We start from the raw sequence: 16,833 nt of genomic DNA, 5'->3' as shown, positions 1-16,833 counted from the left end.
TTAAATTAAGCATAAACTAATGTGGTAATTAATACATTAATTAACAAACAATCATGTACTAACAAGTAATTAAGGTAGCCATTATTCACACATGAACTCATGTGAATCATGTTGTAGTTAAAGTTAATTTATAATTAGTGCATACCTTAACTCATCATTAATTCATAATAAAGTAATGTTTAGTTTACATATTAATACATCATTATTCATGTACTGTTATTGTAAAGTGTTACCGATAAACCTAGACTGCAGTTCGATCAATTTTCCTAATGGATAAAGCGAGCTCTCTTTAGTTAATAGCTCGGCATGCTTTCACTTTCACTTTCACTTGCCGGAGTAAAAACACCCCGCCCTGTGCATACTTCTCTCTTCATATACAGAGACTTGGCTTGTACAGGAGGGCTGGCTGAGGTTTAGAGGATCGGCATTTCAGGGCGAGGCAACATGTATTGACACTCATTATTCTAATGATCTTTTAAACCTCTTTTGTTACTGTTATTGTACTGTTATTGAGTAAATTGTAATGTTATTGAGTAAAAGCATGTCTATAAATTGCTAAACTGCTGTTCAGATATAAGGAAAGTGAAGTCATGTAGGATATAAAGGGTCGATTGATTAAAAAAGTGATGTTTACATTATGGACACGAAACCGAGCAGTGCTGCTTCTGGTATTTAAACAGAAAGCGTCCTAAACACTTTATTTGTTGCTGATGATCTGTTTTTTCAGCTATTTCTTGTGCAGCTTGTGAAAATGGAGTCTCTGTCTGCAGCAAACACACAGTTTTCCCTCAACCTGTTCAAGAAGATCAGCGGAGGAAACGCATCAGGAAATGTGTTTTATTCTCCTGTCAGCATCTCCTCGGCTCTGGCCATGGTGTCGCTCGGTGCCAAAGGAAACACCGCAGATCAGATGTTTAAGGTGATTGTGCAGAGTATCAATGATTTTTGTACTTTTTAAACTTTTAGAGAGAGAGAGAGAGAGAGAGAGAGAGAGAGAGAGAGAGAGAGAGAGAGCAAAACCAGGAAGTTAGGCAATATTAAAATTTAAAGAAACAGGCACCCGAGGATGACACTGCTTAAATCTTTTAATATATGAGTAACAACAAAACATGTCAGAATACTGATACTATAATATACTGTAATATACTAAAATATTGGTTCATATAAAGAACCAATATTTGCTGACTCGGATTAGATTTACATAACTTTCCTGTAATCATTTATATCATACTCAAAAGGGAGAGGGCGAGAGAGCTCACTCATAAATGAACATCAGTATATTGACTGACAGTGTTAAAGGCATCAAATGTACGATTTGTTCAATAAAATATCCAAAAACCACTATAACAGTGTTATATATTTAGCTGACTTATGAACTTACATTAGTACAAATGATTGGAAGAATGTTCAATCCAGAGAAATGAGCAATTTTAACTGTAATAAATAATCTGTTAATTAAGTTTGTGTATTTTGTGATTCACAAGTGTTTTCAGTTTGTGAATTGCATTATGGGATGTTAATCTCTGCTCTGTCGACTTTTAATGTTGACAATTCAACTCTACAGTTTACCAAAGTGACTTTTATTGAGAGTTTAGTAGTTTGAGAATGATATACTGTATAAGAAATAATATACAGAGAAATAAATATAATGTACTGTAATTTACAACACCAACCCAGACAATGTAGATCACTTTAAACTATGATAGAAAAGTTCAATACAGTCACCTTTTCAAACTTTTTAAGATTAAAATTTGTGGGAAGAAAGATCAAGCTCCAATGATGCAATTCAAAGGCATAAAATGGGGAAACTTCAAAACATGAATCACAAAATACAGTAAACTATTAAATTGTGGATATTGATAGTGTAGTGAGACAGAGAGTGTGTGTGTGTTGTGTGTTCATTCTAATGACATCACACACCCTTAATTTCTTTTTTTTATTCATATACAACAGGAACACAAAGAGGATTGTTTTAGCTGTGTTTATGAACCTGCATAGAGCAGCATTATCATAACTGCACTCTCAGAAATAACTGTACGCGAGCTGTCACTAGGGTGGTACCTTTTCAAAAGGTACACATTTGCACTTGAAAGGTCCATATTTGTACCTCAAAAGTGTATAATTTGTACCTACAAATTTTAAGAGGAACACTTTTGTACTTTTTAGGTACTCATATGTACCTTTGGGGTATTAATATGGACCTTTTAGGTACAAATCTGTATTTATAGATTTAAATTTTTAAAAAATCTTGTGTTGTGAAGAAAAAACCTAATTATGTATGGAAAGCATCGTCAATGCACAGAGATATCCAATTGAAACGAATCGATGGCATGATTATCGTAACCGAACCGAACCATGAGACCAGCGTAGATTCACACCCCTCGTCTTTAATGCTTTTGCATCGTGAGCTTTAGACTATATACCAAGATTGTTGAAATAGAGCCCCAAATCTCCAATGATTCCACCCTCACAGTGATCAAAATGTGCCTTTGTTTGTTATGAATATGGCTATTAATATGAATGTGGCTAAAATGACATACTGTGCTTTTCAAATACTTATCCTCAAGATGCTGTTGAAACATTTCACACAGCTTGTGCATTATATTCTAATTTGCTGTTTGTCAAGGCCTGTTCAGACAAGAAGAGTAAATTTAGCTAGCTGCAACATTAATGATAACTTGTTTACATCCACTCTGATTAATGTCAATTATAAGTCCATGAACTGTTTTATCATTTGATGTTTGGACGATCGAGCTCAAGTCAGGATGGATTCTGACTTCATCGGTTTTGCATTTTAAACTTTCTAAAGTAATACACAAATAATTGAGTTATCAATTTTATTATTTTTTGTAGGTGTTGGGATTTAACAGTCAAGCTCATCAACCAGTGGAGCAGATTCACTCAAACTTCAAAAAGTTTATGAGTGAACTGAACAAACCAGAAGCCCCGTATGTGCTGAGTCTTGCCAACCGCCTCTACGGAGAGCAAACCTACCAGTTAATTGAGGTAAAACTCAAAGCAAATCATTCTAGACTTCTTCAAGTTCTCAACTCTAATTTCCTTTGCAATATATTTGATTTTTAATGTCACAGAAATTCCTCAATGACACAAAAAGATACTATGACGCCGGACTGGAGAAGGTGGACTTCATAAATAAATCAGAGGACGCACGTGTCAACATCAACACATGGGTGGAGAAAAACACACAAGGTAAGAGCTTGATAGGACTTCAATAAATAAAACTCATCAGTTTAGACCAAGGCTAGAAGAAGAGAATGTCCATTTGTATTGTAGAGAAGATCAAGGATTTGCTGCCATCAGGAGCCATTGATGCAATGACGAGACTGGTTTTGGTGAACGCCATCTACTTCAAGGGGAATTGGGAGGAAAAATTCCCAAAGGAAGCCACTAGAGATGGCGTGTTTAGGCTGAACAAGGTAAGATTTCAGACTCTTGTTCAATTTAAGTGTCTAAAAATGAGAAATGAGGATTTGAATGTGTTTTTTTTTTTTTCTGCTTGGCAGAATCAAACTAAACCAGTGAAGATGATGCATCAGAAAGCAGAGTTTCCAAGTGGCTACATCGAAGAAATGAAGAGTCATGTTCTGGAGCTGCCGTATGCAGGGAAGAATCTCAGTATGTTGATCATCCTTCCTGATGAGATTGAAGACGAAACCACCGGCCTTCAGAAGGTGAAACAGATTTAATAATATAAGTTTCCAAAAAGGTTTGGAACCGATACAGCTGAACTGTTTTTGGTTCCTCTAAGGGTTAGGTGATATCCTATTAATGTAATATACCAGTTCAAGAGTTCACACTTAGTTAATGATTTATACATAGCTTGTTTGGCGTGCTGTCCTGGGAGAGAGCTCTGAGCTCAAGGGATCCTCGTGCCCAGGGCTCCCCCTTCCGCAGGGCGAAGGGAAATTGAGCTCAGGTCGATCTCGAACTCCCCCACTGCTGAGGCCAAGGAGAACTTCCTGAGAGTAAGACTTGAGAAAAAAGATTTAGGCTTATTTCATCTATAATATTGAGCACATTTGGATGGTGGGAGGAAACCAAGGAACCCGGGGGAGACTCACACGGACATGGAGAGAACATGCAAACTCTGCACAGAAATACCAGAAGGCTCAGCGAGGACGAGACGCCATTGGTATTCTTGCTGTGAGGCAACAGTGTGAGTCACTGGACCACAGTGCCGACCATTCTGAATAAAGGTGGAAGAAGGGGAGGTGGGGGGGTTTCTTACAGGCGAAGATAGTTGTAGAAAGAAAATGAAAATATTTATTTATACAACAGTTCTGTCTGGTTCTCAAATCTGATTGGCTGATAGCCGTGCGATATTCTACAATATTAGAACTCCTACAGCCTCTTTACCCTTTTTGTATTATTCGCCCACATACAACCAGCAAAAAGCAGACACTACAGACCTAAATTTTAAAAGATGCTTGCTCAACTGTTTAACTGTCAGCTTATGATTTGACTCCGGAAGAAAGTAGTTCCTTATACAAAAGGGTTTTTGAGACTCTCTATGTTTGATTTTGTTTCTATATACACAACTATGCCGTCAAACTGTTGTATAAACGCAATATCACACGAGTAGCAGTGCGATATGGATGTATATCGGCACTGGTGGGGGCACTAAGCACCTCCCACCAGTGCCGATTAACAGCCATATCGCACTGCTACGAGTGTAATATTGCTCATATATATATTTAGTTATATATATAGTGACTTGGGATCCTTTGATTGGAGGATCATGATTAGCTAATGTGGACCAGGTGGGTCATTCATGAGTATGTGCTCCTCTAGAAATCTGTTTAAATTAAACTTCACTAAAAGTTCTGGCCAAAATAAAATGTACTAATTTTTATAATATTAATAAAATACAATTGGTCTGTCAATGAATTATTACAGTAACACATGTGAATACAGTTTTGCATTTAAGCGTTTAGGCTGGGGCTTTCTTTTTGTGCATTATTAGCTTGTAGTAATCTACTGGTATGTTTTGTGGCTGAAGCGTCAAACTGACATCATCATGAGTGGAAAATCCACCAATCCAAACGCAGAAGCAGACGGTCATTCCTTGATTGAACATTAGCAAAACAATTAACTTGCTCAGATTAAATGTTTACCTTTAGAATAACTGTAGAATGTGCTCACATGACTCTCTTATCCTCCAGCTTGAGAGGGCACTGACCTATGAGAAGCTCATGGAGTGGACCAAACCAGAAGTGATGCATCAACGGGAAGTTCAAGTCTCTCTGCCCAAATTCAAGACGGAGCAAACCTACGACATGAAGAGTCTTCTGGTCAGCATGGGGATGGAGGATGTGTTTGACCCACAGAAGGTTAATCTAACAGGCATGTCCTCCAGCAATGACCTGGTGCTGTCCAAGGCCATTCATAAAGCCTTTGTTGAGGTCAACGAAGAAGGAACCGAAGCGGCTGCGGCCACTGCTGCCATCGAGAAGTTAATGTGCTACATCCCGCCACTGTCTTTTAATGCAGATCATCCGTTCCTTTTCTTCATCCGACACAATCCCACCAAGAGCATTCTGTTTTATGGACGCTTATGTTCTCCTTAGAGATGCTAATGTTGCTGTGATGATAACTGATGCCTGTGTTTCTATTATGATCAAATCCTCTACAAAAAACTGAGTGTGCGTCTGGATTTTTTTTGCAGTGAGCGTATTACTCAGCTTTTACAGCACAGAATGAGAAAGACATGTTGCTACACACTCATTCAGAAGTTACTGTATGTTAATTCAACCCATCCCTACGATCGCTTCAGTCGACACCGAAACTTCCAGTGCAATGTATGTGGAAACTGAGAAAATTACTAATAAAAATTGATGTCACCATGAAACTGAAGACAAGATTGTACTTTTTTCCCTTATCATGGTGTACATTCAATTGAAACGGTCCTGAAATTACTATAAAATATAGGGGTGGTGCAAGATTTCATCCTTTTGGGAACTGATTGGATCACTGAACGATTACTTAATAACAAAATAAAGACGTTACTAACAAAATAAAAGAATATTGACGAATGGACGAAATATGAGACATGCCCTGATAGCCCCACCCCAAAGAACTGATAGCTCTGCCCTAAATGGCCAATGGCCCCACCTTAACTGACTGAAAGCTCCACCCTAAATGTCTATTATCCCCTGCCTAAAAGACTCATAGCTCCACTATAAAAGACTGATAGCTCCACTCCAAAGGTCTGATAGCTCCACCCTAAAGGACTGATAGCTCCACCCTACATGACTTAAACTCCGCCCTTAGGCATTCCATGTGACCAGAAATTAAGAAAAGTCATTTTGAGGGGGAAGGTTATGGTATTCGATAAAAGATTATAAGGGCAAAGTAATTTGTACAAAATAATGAAGTGCACAGATACACAATTTATAACAAGCATAACCATTTAAATATTAATATAAGAAAAAATAAATTTAAATCCCTCACTGAAAACAAACATATATGTTTTATTAAAGGGTTTTAATATATGTGACACATATAAAATTGTCCATTTTCTTATATCAGATGCATATACAGTTGAAGTCAGAATTATTAGCTCCCCTTTGATTTTTTTTTTCTTATTTAAATGTTTCCCAAATGATGTTTAACAGAGCAAAGAAATTTTCACAGTATGTCTGATAACATTTTTTTCTTTTGGAGAAAGTCGTATTTGTTTGATTTTAAGTAGAATAAAAGCAGTTTTTAATTTTTTAAACACCATTCAAGGACAAAATTATTAGCTCCTTTAAGCTATAAACTGTATTTTCCGATATTCTACAGAACAAACCATCATTATACAAAACTTTTTGCCCCATTTAATTTTGGCAGTATTATTAAATGTACAAAAATCCAGCATATTAAGAACACCATTCTCAAAGCTATTCATAACTACTGATATTTTAATAACCTAGAACGTCTTCTTCAACATAATAAAGCAATGAATTTTTCTGTTTAATGGAGAGCAGATTGTTTCAGCACATTTCTAAACATAATAGTTTTAATAACTCATTTCTAATAACTGATTTATTTTATCTTTGCCATGATGACAGTAAATAATATTAGACTAGATATTCTTCAAGACACTTCTACACAGCTTAAAGTGACATTTAAAGGCTTAACTTTAAATGTTTTTATCAACTACGTTTAGTTTTTTCTTTTTTTGTTTTTGTTTTTATCAACTACGTCTGCTGTCTAAAGTTAAACACTTTTTAAATCCCACCACTCTAGAGATGGCTGTCCACGCTTTTATCACATCACGATTAGACTACTGCAATGCACTTTACTGTGGCATGTCAAAATCCCAGGTTTCTCGCCATCAGCTGATCCAAAACGCTGCTGCTAAATTTTTATGTAATTGCAGAAAGTATGACCACATTACCCCTCTTCTAAGAGGCCTTCATTGGCTGCCTGTGAAATTCAGAATTGATTTTAAAGTGCTTTTACTGGTTTGCAAATCCCTCCATAATCTAGCCCCATTCTATCTCGCAGAGCTGCTTCATCCCTACACTCCTGTGAGATCTCTTAGGTCGAGTGAGCAGAATCTTCTGTCAGTTCCACAATCTAGGCTAAAACGTAGAGGGGACAGAGCTTTCTCTGTGGCAGGTGGCAGGATAATGTGGCATTATCCACTTTTAAATCACGTCTTAAAACATACCTTTTTAGCTTGGCTTTTTAAGATTATTTTAATAGTTCATTCTACCGCAAATTATTTTACATCTTTACAGACGTTTCGCTTGCTTTATTTCTATGTGTTTATATTCTGTCTTTTTATTTTTAATTTTTATCTTGTCTTATGTATAACACTTTGTTCAGTCTTGTGACTGCTTTTAAATGTGCTTTCTAAATAAAAGAACTTGAACTTGAACTTAACTAGGTTAATTAGGTGAACTAGGCAGGTTAGGGTAATAAGGCAAGTCATTGTTTAATGTTAAAGGTTTGTTCTGTAGACTATCAAATAAATATTTAGCTTAAAGGGGCTAATAATTTTGTCCTTAAAATAGTGTTTTAAAAAATTAAAATGTTATCGGCTTTTATCGGTCTTTGTCAGTCACGTGCGTTTGTTGTGTGTGACGTCACACCGGCGCCATTTTTGTGGTATCGCTATGCGTGACAACTTGAGAGAGACACATAACGCAAGAGAGATACATGCCATAAAAAGGTCAAGCTGGAGAAGTACAAGAAAATCGAGAGCACGCGGTACCGCAATAAACTAAACAAACAGTGAGTGAAGTGAACAGGAAGTGTTTGTGGAGAAACAGTTTTGCGAGAGAACGCAAAACATCTTTGCGAGGGAACGCAAAAACTTCGAAATATATATTTTCCTCCCACCCATTTTCTTCTTTCACCCATTTTTTTTTTCACCCAGCCAATTTTTTTCTCCTCCACTACGTCCCTTCTCCGTAGGATTCCCAACCTGTAAGAGTTTTTCTGTTAAACACAAAAGAAGATACTTTGAAGAATGCTGAAAACCAGTAACCAAAGTCAATAGTTACAGGGTTTTTTTTTAATATCTTCTTTTGTGTTCAACATAATAAGGAAACGCATACAAGTTTGAAACAAGTCAAAGAAGAGTAAATGATGACAGAATATTTTAGAACTTTTAAAGGCTACAATGTCCATAGCATGCAGTCGGCTAGCCTAAAACATAATGTAACAGACTGAAGAGGGTCAGGAAGCGTTTAACAGTTCAAACTTATCTTTTAGTAAACTTTTGCATGGTGTAGACAGATGAGTAATACTTAGTTCACCAACAACAACTCAACTCACTCAGGAAAAATCATGCCTGTTCCCTCTTCGAATGTGCATGACTCGCTTTATACCGTAATCCAGCCTCAAATTACACAACATAATCACTCACCAAAATATAAAACAGGAACTGTACTTTAAACCTTTCGAACATGCTACAATAATTTAATAACAGAATGCAGATTTTTTTTATTGGTTTGTATTACGAAACAACAATTTCCATACCAAAGTTATGGGAGAATACTGGAAGCTCACACAGCACTGAACTTTTAAGTCCTAAATATTGTATACAGGCCCATAGCCAAGGGGGGTTCGGGTGATTTGAAAGACCCACCCCTCACTGAGAAAAGTCCAGAATTTGTCCCACACATGAGCTCCATTGTCAAATTTTGACTGTTAATCCATCATAAATAATATAACACATTGAAAAAAGGCTTTAAGACCATGCAGAGTCCTCTGTTGCGTGTCACTTTGGCGTGACATCAGGGAATCATGCGAACTATTATTTTTGGATTACCAACATCCAGCTGTGCAAGAATGCATACAATCTGATGTAAGTGAAGTCATCTTTCACTACTGAGAAAACTTTTTACAAGGAATTTTTAATCTAAATCTTGGAAACAATTCTTGAAACAAAAAATATACAATAAAATGGTGTGAAGCCACCAAAAGTGACTCATATTAAAGTTAATTTGAATACTATTTTGGCTATTGTTGATATCCATGAATTTTCAAATGTACTTTTTTTTTTTACAAGAGAGGTTGGAAAATCTTAAAGCTCCACATTATTATTATTATTATTATTATTATTATTATTATTATTTAATTATTCAAATGGACAAATTCTGACTGAGCAAGGTTAAATGTGTTTTCCAGTTTGTTGTTTGCCTATAATAAATGGCAATAGGCTACAGTTTAAAAAAAAAAAAAAAAAACTTTTATTAAAAACTTGAACAGATTCCTACAGCATTTTTCTAATGATATATGATATTTTTGGTACATCGAAAAGTGTGATTATGTTGACCAACCAACAAGCTAATCCATAACAAGCTTATCCATAACAAGCTCCATCCAAATATAGTGCTTAAAATGGCACTGAAATGTAGGATTTAAATCTCAAAATTAAACTAAAAAATTAGGCGAATAATTGCAGAAGGGTCCACTCTTTGGAAAAAAGAACCACTCCTTTCACCAGGCTGGCAACGGGCCTGGTATAAACTTTAACTTACCAAGGCCAGGTAAATCGGATGAGTTTATAACCGCACTTCTATCACTAGATGGCGCTAGAGCTCTATTTTATCGTCAATCACAGGCATCAGGTTATTAACTGTAAGATCCAGCATGGTTTATTCAGTAAAACTGGAGCAAACTGATATTAAGTACACACACACACACACAGATACTAATATTCTAGTTTGTTAAGCCTCCAAATATTTATTCAGCTCAATATACATCAATATATGTCGTTTTTTGTAAATATAATCCATGTATGTTTATTCAATAACCACAAACAACAGAAAACTGATTTGTCAAATGTGTAAGAACTCAAAAAGTTAAATCCTGAAATGGTTCACAGGAACATCCTGGCTACAACTTATCTTTGGCACAAAACCAAAAACAGCGCAACACTCCGATTTTACCAGAACTACTGTATGATGATGAAAGAAAGCCTGTGTTCACACTTACTGTACATGCCCAAACCTCACTGTGGCTTCCAGCTTAGCCTACTCACTTTATTTATTTGTCACTTGACAACCAGTTGTAAATACCATATCTGCCTGACAAGAAACAAACATGAACAAACCACACTTTACGAACAGGAAAACTGTCCAGGGCTCTCACTTATAAAACTTTGTATAGAAACCTTGCTAAAAGTGAACATTAGGCAGAATAAAAGTAAAAAAAAAAAAAGTTAGAAATGTTTCTAATTCAATTAAATCTCTAATGCAACTAATCAAAATTCAGTCAAGTGTGACCGCAGTTACCAAATAAACAAATTAATAAACAAAAAACTCAAACAAGTGTCTGCATGTGAGATCTGGCTTTAAAACTTTGCATGCAATCCTTCCTAAAAGTGAACGTGCAGCAGAAAAATTGTTAATTCATGATGATTTAAAGTGGATATATAGTCAATATTTAAGCTAAATATGTTCAATAGTAAAATATGTCTGTAATATTATATGTTAAATATTATACAATTTTGTGTAGTTAAGTGGGATACACGTTTACACCTGTTTTGTGCATACACCATATTTATAAATGAGATCCTAATCCAATATTTAACTTTTTAATACATTTTAAAAAATAAAATCATATTTTTCCAGCCTCTTTGTCTTGCTCTCTTGTAGAAGATGAACTAACTTAATCTATTAAAACAGTTTTTTTTAATAATTGTATTAAAATAAAGTGCTTAACACTATGGCACACTCATTAAATGATAATCTTTTTTTTAAATAGTCCACACTATTCAATTCTTTTTTATTTATTTTACACAAAACAAGAACAACGTTCAGATATTATGAAGAATGTTAAACACATTTGTATTGGAAAGCAAGACATATTCTGAGTAAGACTTTTCCTTAATTAATGCATCACTTTATTCTTCTTTATGATCACATGTATGCAATTATAGTTTTGATTTGAGCTTTTTTTTAGCTTGTTTTTGAAACCATCACACTTCTAGTTTGCTATCAGATATATAAATTCCATTTTGCCACTGTTAAACATCATATGTATGCCCATAGGTGTATTTATTTGAGCTCAGGACTTCTTTGGCAAACCTTTGTCAAGTACCACAATTCATATACATCCACAAATACCAGTTAAAACTGTACTGTGCCAAAAGGAAGCCCTATGCTAACAGTGTCCCAAAGCGCCGTCGACTTCTCTGTGCTCAGAAGCATCTGGGATGGACCATCACACAGTGGAAACGTGCACTGTGGCCAGATGAATCAGTATTTCAGGTATTATTTGGGGGGAGAAATGGACACTGTGCTCCAAAGAAGAAAAGGATCATCCAGACTGTTACTAGAAACAAGTCCTAAAGCCAGGGTCCATCATGGTACAGGGTTGTGTCAATGCCTTTGCCAAAGGTAACTTGCTTGTCTGTAATGCACCATTAATGCTAAAAAGTACACAGAGATTTTGGAGCACAGTATGCTGCCTTCTTTTCCAGGTATGCCCTGCATATTTCACCAAGACAATGCAAGACCACATTCTGCGCACATTACAAAGTCCTAGTAGTGGAGGAAGAGGATACCGGTATTTGACTGGCCTGCCTGCAGTCCCGACCTGGTTCCAATAGAGAATGTGTGGCACATTTTGAAGTGCAAAATACAACAACAAAGACCTCATACTGTTGCCCACCTCAAGACTTGATTTCGGGAAGAATAGGACACAACCTGAAACACTTCATCACTTGGTGTCTTCAGAATGGCAACATTACAGAGTGGTAAATGCTTTACTGTCATAACTCTTTTTGGAAATGTGTTGCAAGAACCAAAATTGGAATATTCAATGCAATTTTAGGGTGCTTTCACACCTACACTTTTGTTTGGGAACCTGTCTCGTTTGCCCAGTTAGCACGGTTCGTTTCGCATATGTGAAACCACCAATCGCTCTCAGATCCGCGCCAAATCAATTGCTCCGAGATCGCTTGAATGAGGTGGTCTTGGCTCGATTGAAACGAACCCTGGAGCGATTCGATTGCAGTGAGAAAGCGATATGATCCGAGTGCGGTTATATCACTGTGTTTTATGAATAAGTAATAGGCATACCACTGCTATGCTGATGATACCACTGCTATGCTGATGATACCCAGCTATACCTCTCTTTTCATCCTGATGATCCCTCGGTTCCAGCTCGTATCTCAGCCTGCCTGTTGGATATTTCACACTGGATGAAAGATCATCATCTTCAGCTGAACCTCGCAAAAACAGAAATGCTTGTAGTTCCTGCCAACCCGACTCTACACCATAACTTTTCAATCCAGATGGATGGGGCAACCATTACGGCATCCAAAATGGTGAAAAGCCTTGGAGTAACGATTGATGACCAACTAAACTTCTCTGACCACATTTCTAGAACTGCTCGATCGTGCAGATTTGCACTCTATAACATCAGAAAGATCCGACCCTTCTTATCTGAACATGCAGCTCAACTCCTTGTTCAAGCTCTTGTTCTCTCCAAACTGGATTACTGCAACTCTCTACTAGCTGGGCTTCCAGCTAACTCTATCAAGCCTCTTCAACTGCTCCAGAATGCAGCAGCACGAGTTGTCTTCAATGAACCTAAACGAGCACATGTCACTCCGCTGCTAGTCCGTTTGCACTGGCTGCCAGTTGCTGCTCGCATCAAATTCAAAACTCTGATGTTTGCCTACAAAGTGACTTCTGGCCTAGCACCTTCTTATCTGCACTCACTTCTGCAGATCTATGTGCCCTCCAGAAACTTGCGTTCTGTGATTGAACGTCGCCTCGTGGTTCCATCCCAAAGAGGGAAAAAATCACTTTCGCGAACGCTCACGCTCAATCTGCCCAGTTGGTGGAATGAACTCCCTAACTGCATCAGAACAGCAGAGTCACTCGCTATTTTCAAGAAACGACTAAAAACTCAACTATTTAGTCTCCACTTCACTTCCTAATCTGCAATTGCCTCTTTGAATATCACACTAACTGTACAAAAAAAAAAAAAAAACTACTAACACTTCCCTTCTTAGACTTTACAGACCTGAAACTTGCCTTTAGTACTTATTCATTTTTGCTCTTATAGTTGTGTAAATTGCTTCCTTGTCCTCATTTGTAAGTCGCTTTGGATAAAAGCGTCTGCTAAATGACTAAATGTAAATGTAATGTAAATGTATATGAAGAGAGAATTATGAGTAGGGCGAGAAGTTTCGCAAGTCTCCGGATGCCCGCAAACGAGTGATGATCTCCCGGTAATCTCGCGTCTCCCTCCCGGTCCTCAAATAGACTACGTTGCGCACCCTTCTCACCCCTCTCCACCGCATCTCTCCTCACTCTTCAGACACATCGCGCGCACCTTGTCAAACACCACTAAACCACGACCTCTCCTGGCAGCTGAGCGGGACGCTGCAAAATAAACCCTGACACTCTGACCAATGTAAGGAGAGTTTACTCACACGTGACTTGCTTTAGCTCTTTTGGTCCGAGTAGAAACTTTGCAGTGTGAAAGCGAACCGCTCCAAGAGCAAAGAGCAACAATGTAACAACTGTAATCTCTGTTTCGGAACAACTGAATCGATTCACAGGTGTGAAAGAACCCTAATTCACTTTTATTTCTAAAGAGCTTTTACAATGTAGATTGTGTCAAAGCAGCTTCACATAGAAGATCATAGTAAATTGAAACAGTGTGAAATATGCGTTTTGAGAAAAAACAAACCATAAGGAACACATTAAATATTGTTTGTTGTATTGTCTGCAATGAAATACAAGTCAAAAATAAATTTAGTAATCCCTACTCTTTTTTTATTCGTCTTTTCCATATATTTTTCTGATTTGGTGTTGTAGTAAGACAGCAATCAAGCTTTAATATATCAAATGGTATTATTCAATGATATCAAGAACAGTAATAATAGCAACTACATTTTATACATTAAATGACTCCACATTTAGAGATGCTGTCTACACTACCTGACAAAAGTCTTGTCAACGAAAAGTTCCATCACATCAAAGTTACTGAAAGCAAAGGTGCTCCAGGATTGGCCAGCCCAGTCACCAGACTTAAACATTATTGAGCATGTCTGGGGTAAGATGGAGGAGGCAGTGAAGACGAATCCAAAGGATCTTGATGAACTCTGGGAGTCCTGCTGAACGCTTTCTTTGCCATTCCAGATGACTTTACTAATCAGTGATTTGAGTCATGTCAGAGATGTATGGATGCAGTCCTCCAAGCTCATGATGGAGTCAGACACAATATTCATTCTGTCTCCACTGCAGCAGGACTTTATATTCAATACTGGACATTATTTTTGTTCAGTGATGAGACTTTAGTGTAAGCAAAGTCATACATTACTGTCCTAATTCAATCATTAAAAATCAAGGCATGATCATATTTTATTGTGCTCAAATAAGTGTAATCCACAGGCCTTTGCCTTTCATATAAGCCACTTCTGATGCCAAATGATCAACTAGAAGTCATTATCTGTTGTTCCTAAAACCTGGATAGGCAACAAGACTTTTGTCCAGCAGTGTTTATGCACAAAATAAAAGTTTCCAATTAGCACAAAATGACTGGAGACTCAAACAAAGCAAAAACTGAACTTTTTTTCTCATCTTGTGATTTACAACAGGCCATAATTTACAATATACCTGGCGCAACACCAGACACTGGGATCACAGCATACCTACTGTGCAATGATGAAAGTGTGTCCTCAGTCACACCCAGTGTGACTCACAGTTCACACTTATTTTACCTCTCACTGGAACAGGTAACTCCTTCCACAACTATTTGTGTGTCCGCCTAAAAGCAAGAGTTGCATGGCTGTAGGCTACATGAACAAGAATATATGAATATGAACTTACCACACTTTGCCACAGTCTAATGAAAAAACTATTGCAGGATTTGCACCACCGAGAAGTAAATTATGCATGTAGTAGTTATCCATTCCTTGCTTTACTTATTTCCCTGTTTAAATTACAGTTAAACACTACAAATTCTGGCAATTCGACAAGTTCCTTCAGATGCATTTCTAGTATTGCTAACATTTTTACCTCTTTAATTTCAATATAATAGCTCAGAAATGTTATTTATCGATCATTCATGAGCTGTTCCCCAGAAATGTTTTGTTATGAAACTATAATGGTGATATGGATATGCTTGCACAATCTCTGCAATGCATCATGTTGACTCATTACACTGTTACAGTTCATTATAAAGCAAAATTTAAGCAATGCACTTTGTAGATCTGATGAAATCCAAATATGAACTTGTATGTCAAATATGTAGGTGAGGCAGTGGCGCAGTAGGTAGTGCTGTCGCCTCACAGCAAGAAGATCGCTGGGTCGCTGGTTCGAACCTTGGCTCAGTTGGCGTTTCTGTGTGGAGTTTGCATGTTCTCCCTGCCCTGCTCCGGTTTCCCCCACAGTCCAAAGACATGCGGTACAGGTGAATTGGGTAGGCTAAATTGTCCGTAGTGTATGAGTGTGTGTGTGAATGTTTGTGTGGATGTTTCCCAGAGATGGGTTGCAGCTGGAAGGGCATACGCTGCATAAAAAAACTTGCTGGATAAGTTGGCGGTTCATTCCGCTGTGGCGACCCCAGATTAATAAAGGGACTAAGCCGAGAAGAAAATGAATGAATGAATGAAGGTCAAATATGTCATCTGCTTATACTTTCATGTATCAGACTTGTATACGGAAACACATCAAGTCGTTTACAAACACAAGCAATAAAAAATGTATTTACTGTACAGTAATTTTAATTTTACTTATACTTGATCCAATTGTGATCATCAGGAGAAAATAATTAGCCGTTGGTGTTTCTGAAAGCTTTTCGCCGCATGTTGTAACTGATAACTACAAATGATCAGACAACAATCAGAGAAGTTGAAAATCTATGGACATATTGAATGATTTCTTGATTAAATATTAAGATCAGTTGAATTAAATGACAGATTAATGTATTAAAGTGAAGGAGGAGGTGTGGTGTATTATATATATATATATATATATATATATATATATATATATATATATATATATATATATATATATATATATATATATGAAGGGGCTGACACAGAGGAATCCATTTGCAGTAAATTAAAAACCGTTTAATAAACACAAGCACACAGATGTAATGCGTGTGCGAACTCACATCAAACACAATAGTGTTACGTTGAAGGATCAACGGCAGGTAACGTTTATCAAAGTATGAATGTTCTGGCATGGGTCTGAGGCAGGCGGCGAATATCAAGGTCGGTGTCCAGGCTAGAGTTCAAGGCAGGCGGCTAGGATCAGAATCGGTAATTAGGCTGAGGTACAAGGCAGGAGGCTGGCAGGACGAGGTCGGAGAACAAAGCAAGGTAAGCAACGGTAAAGCAGG

At 37.2% G+C, this 16,833-nt stretch overlaps 1 protein-coding gene across 4 annotated transcripts; it reads left to right on the top strand.

The window, feature by feature from the left end:
* The first annotated feature begins 368 nt into the window (after window positions 1-368).
* Window positions 369-6,528, top strand: serpinb1l1 (serpin peptidase inhibitor, clade B (ovalbumin), member 1, like 1). 4 transcript variants are annotated; one of them, XR_015512170.1, is made up of 7 exons: window positions 369-446; window positions 728-919; window positions 2,854-3,006; window positions 3,093-3,210; window positions 3,295-3,437; window positions 3,525-4,605; window positions 4,660-4,902. XR_015512170.1 is itself a non-coding variant. In XM_087288176.1 (7 exons), the coding sequence occupies exons 2-7, from the start codon at window positions 752-754 to the stop codon at window positions 5,586-5,588; spliced, it is 1,155 nt and encodes a 384-aa protein (XP_087144302.1). In that variant the 5' UTR covers window positions 369-446; window positions 743-751; the 3' UTR covers window positions 5,589-6,528. The 4 variants fall into 4 exon arrangements, 3 of the variants coding, with proteins under 3 accessions (XP_087144302.1, XP_087144301.1, XP_087144300.1); XM_087288176.1 differs by lacking the exon at window positions 4,660-4,902 and adding an exon at window positions 5,184-6,528 and having other exon boundaries at window positions 743-919; window positions 3,525-3,692; XM_087288175.1 differs by lacking the exon at window positions 4,660-4,902 and adding an exon at window positions 5,184-6,528 and having other exon boundaries at window positions 3,525-3,692.
* Window positions 6,529-16,833: the final 10,305 nt, after the last annotated feature.

This window comes from Danio rerio, chromosome 16 (assembly GCF_052040795.2).
Source record: "Danio rerio strain M-AB ecotype USA chromosome 16, GRCz13ab, whole genome shotgun sequence".
NCBI lineage: Eukaryota > Metazoa > Chordata > Actinopteri > Cypriniformes > Danionidae > Danio > Danio rerio.
This window is presented reverse-complemented; position numbering and strand designations above follow the sequence as displayed.